This window comes from Penaeus monodon, chromosome 22 (assembly GCF_015228065.2).
Source record: "Penaeus monodon isolate SGIC_2016 chromosome 22, NSTDA_Pmon_1, whole genome shotgun sequence".
In the NCBI taxonomy this organism is placed as follows: Eukaryota; Metazoa; Arthropoda; class Malacostraca; order Decapoda; family Penaeidae; genus Penaeus; species Penaeus monodon.
The window spans coordinates 37865484-37866864 of record NC_051407.1 but is presented as its reverse complement, the minus strand read 5'-3'; the positions used below and the strand labels follow the sequence as shown (position 1 = coordinate 37866864).

General features: G+C 38.5%; 1 protein-coding gene across 1 annotated transcript in view; it reads right to left on the bottom strand.

Moving 5' to 3' along the window:
• Positions 1-1381, bottom strand: part of LOC119587429 — a gene marked incomplete at its 3' end in the record, with an annotated part of 30623 nt that continues 29242 nt past the window's right edge. Inside the window, 3 exon segments of the mRNA XM_037936159.1 lie at positions 1-122; positions 270-422; positions 671-853. Coding sequence (XP_037792087.1) covers positions 37-122; positions 270-422; positions 671-853 — 422 coding nt within the window.

Here is a 1381-nt window from a genome sequence, read left to right as displayed (position 1 = left end):
TTTCGCATTGAAAGATAACTTACTGATAACTTTTTGTTACCACTGAATTTTCTGTGTTCTGTGTTTCGTCGTTGAAGCCAGGTAGGTGGGTGAATTGTGATCCTTCGTCGTTTCCAAGCATACTGCAAAAATGCTTTCTTTTTAATCGACAAAAAATATTCATTGTTAAATGATAATACTAATGCCAACAAAGTTTAAACCAGCTGGGGCAGCACTGCGGTGTTAGCACATTGCAAAGTAATCTCACCAATACACAAGTGCATTCCTACCCTGTGGAACGTCCGTGCAGCCGAATGACCAGTAGCTTGGCGTCCAGCCTTTGGCATTGCTACCCTGAATATAAATGGTTGATAAAGATGTAACCTCAAGGTTGCAGGCGAGGGTCTTTCCAAGACTGATGCTGGCAAAACTGCACGAAGTGCCTGTAGATCAAGCATAATGAAGTGGCGGATTATTCATTTTGATATTTCAAGAAGGGACAGATAGAGAAAAATCTGGAAAGCATAGTACCAAAAGAAGTCCAAAACACATTAAATACTGAATTTTTGAGTATATGAAATTATATAACACGTAAGTTCTATGGCCAGTCAAAATCGATAAGCATATCTGTACCAGAATGTATGAACATATATTAAACATAAGTTTGTCTGGAATTAATAAAAAGATATACCATTATGTTCAGGCTGGATAGTAAGATCATGCCAACGGTGCCTAGCCGCTTCATCCAGCTGAAGTATCTTCGAAAGTCCAGGTGCAACTATTCGAAGGCCCGTGGCTGTGCCAGGCCACCAGGACAAGCTGTTGGTTTCTCCCAGGGGCAAGCGCAGCGAGATCAGTCGTTGTGTGTAACAGCCTACATTGTGATAAGAGTCAAAGTTTACTGTTGTTACGGATAGCGTGTGTAATATATTTATCAGTATCATTATTCTCAGTGTTGTAGTTATGGGGACAGGCAATTGTTCACCGTCCCCTGGCCACCAGTAGAGGGGTGCCTCCAAACGACGCCTGACAAAATAGGATATTTTCTCAAATAGATTAATTAGTTAAACAGATTATCGAAGTGATTTTAAATGATACAATAACTGATTTGCTGTTAAAAAAAGTCGGACGGAAAACTGTATATCTTCACAGAGAAGAGAAGGATTTTCTAGTTAATATAGACTGAGGTAATAATGATTATCAATGTGTTATCTTTGTTCATTGTATTGGATTATTAACACTTTTATATATGCAAAGAGAAATCAACATATAAGTTGTTCCCACCGCACTTTTCCGTATTATTAAACTTTTGTGGGTGTTGCTCGGCCAAAGGGATCAGCGCATAACATTGAAACAAATGTGGGGCAATTAAGAAAATTTTTAATCATTTCTTAGTTATTTG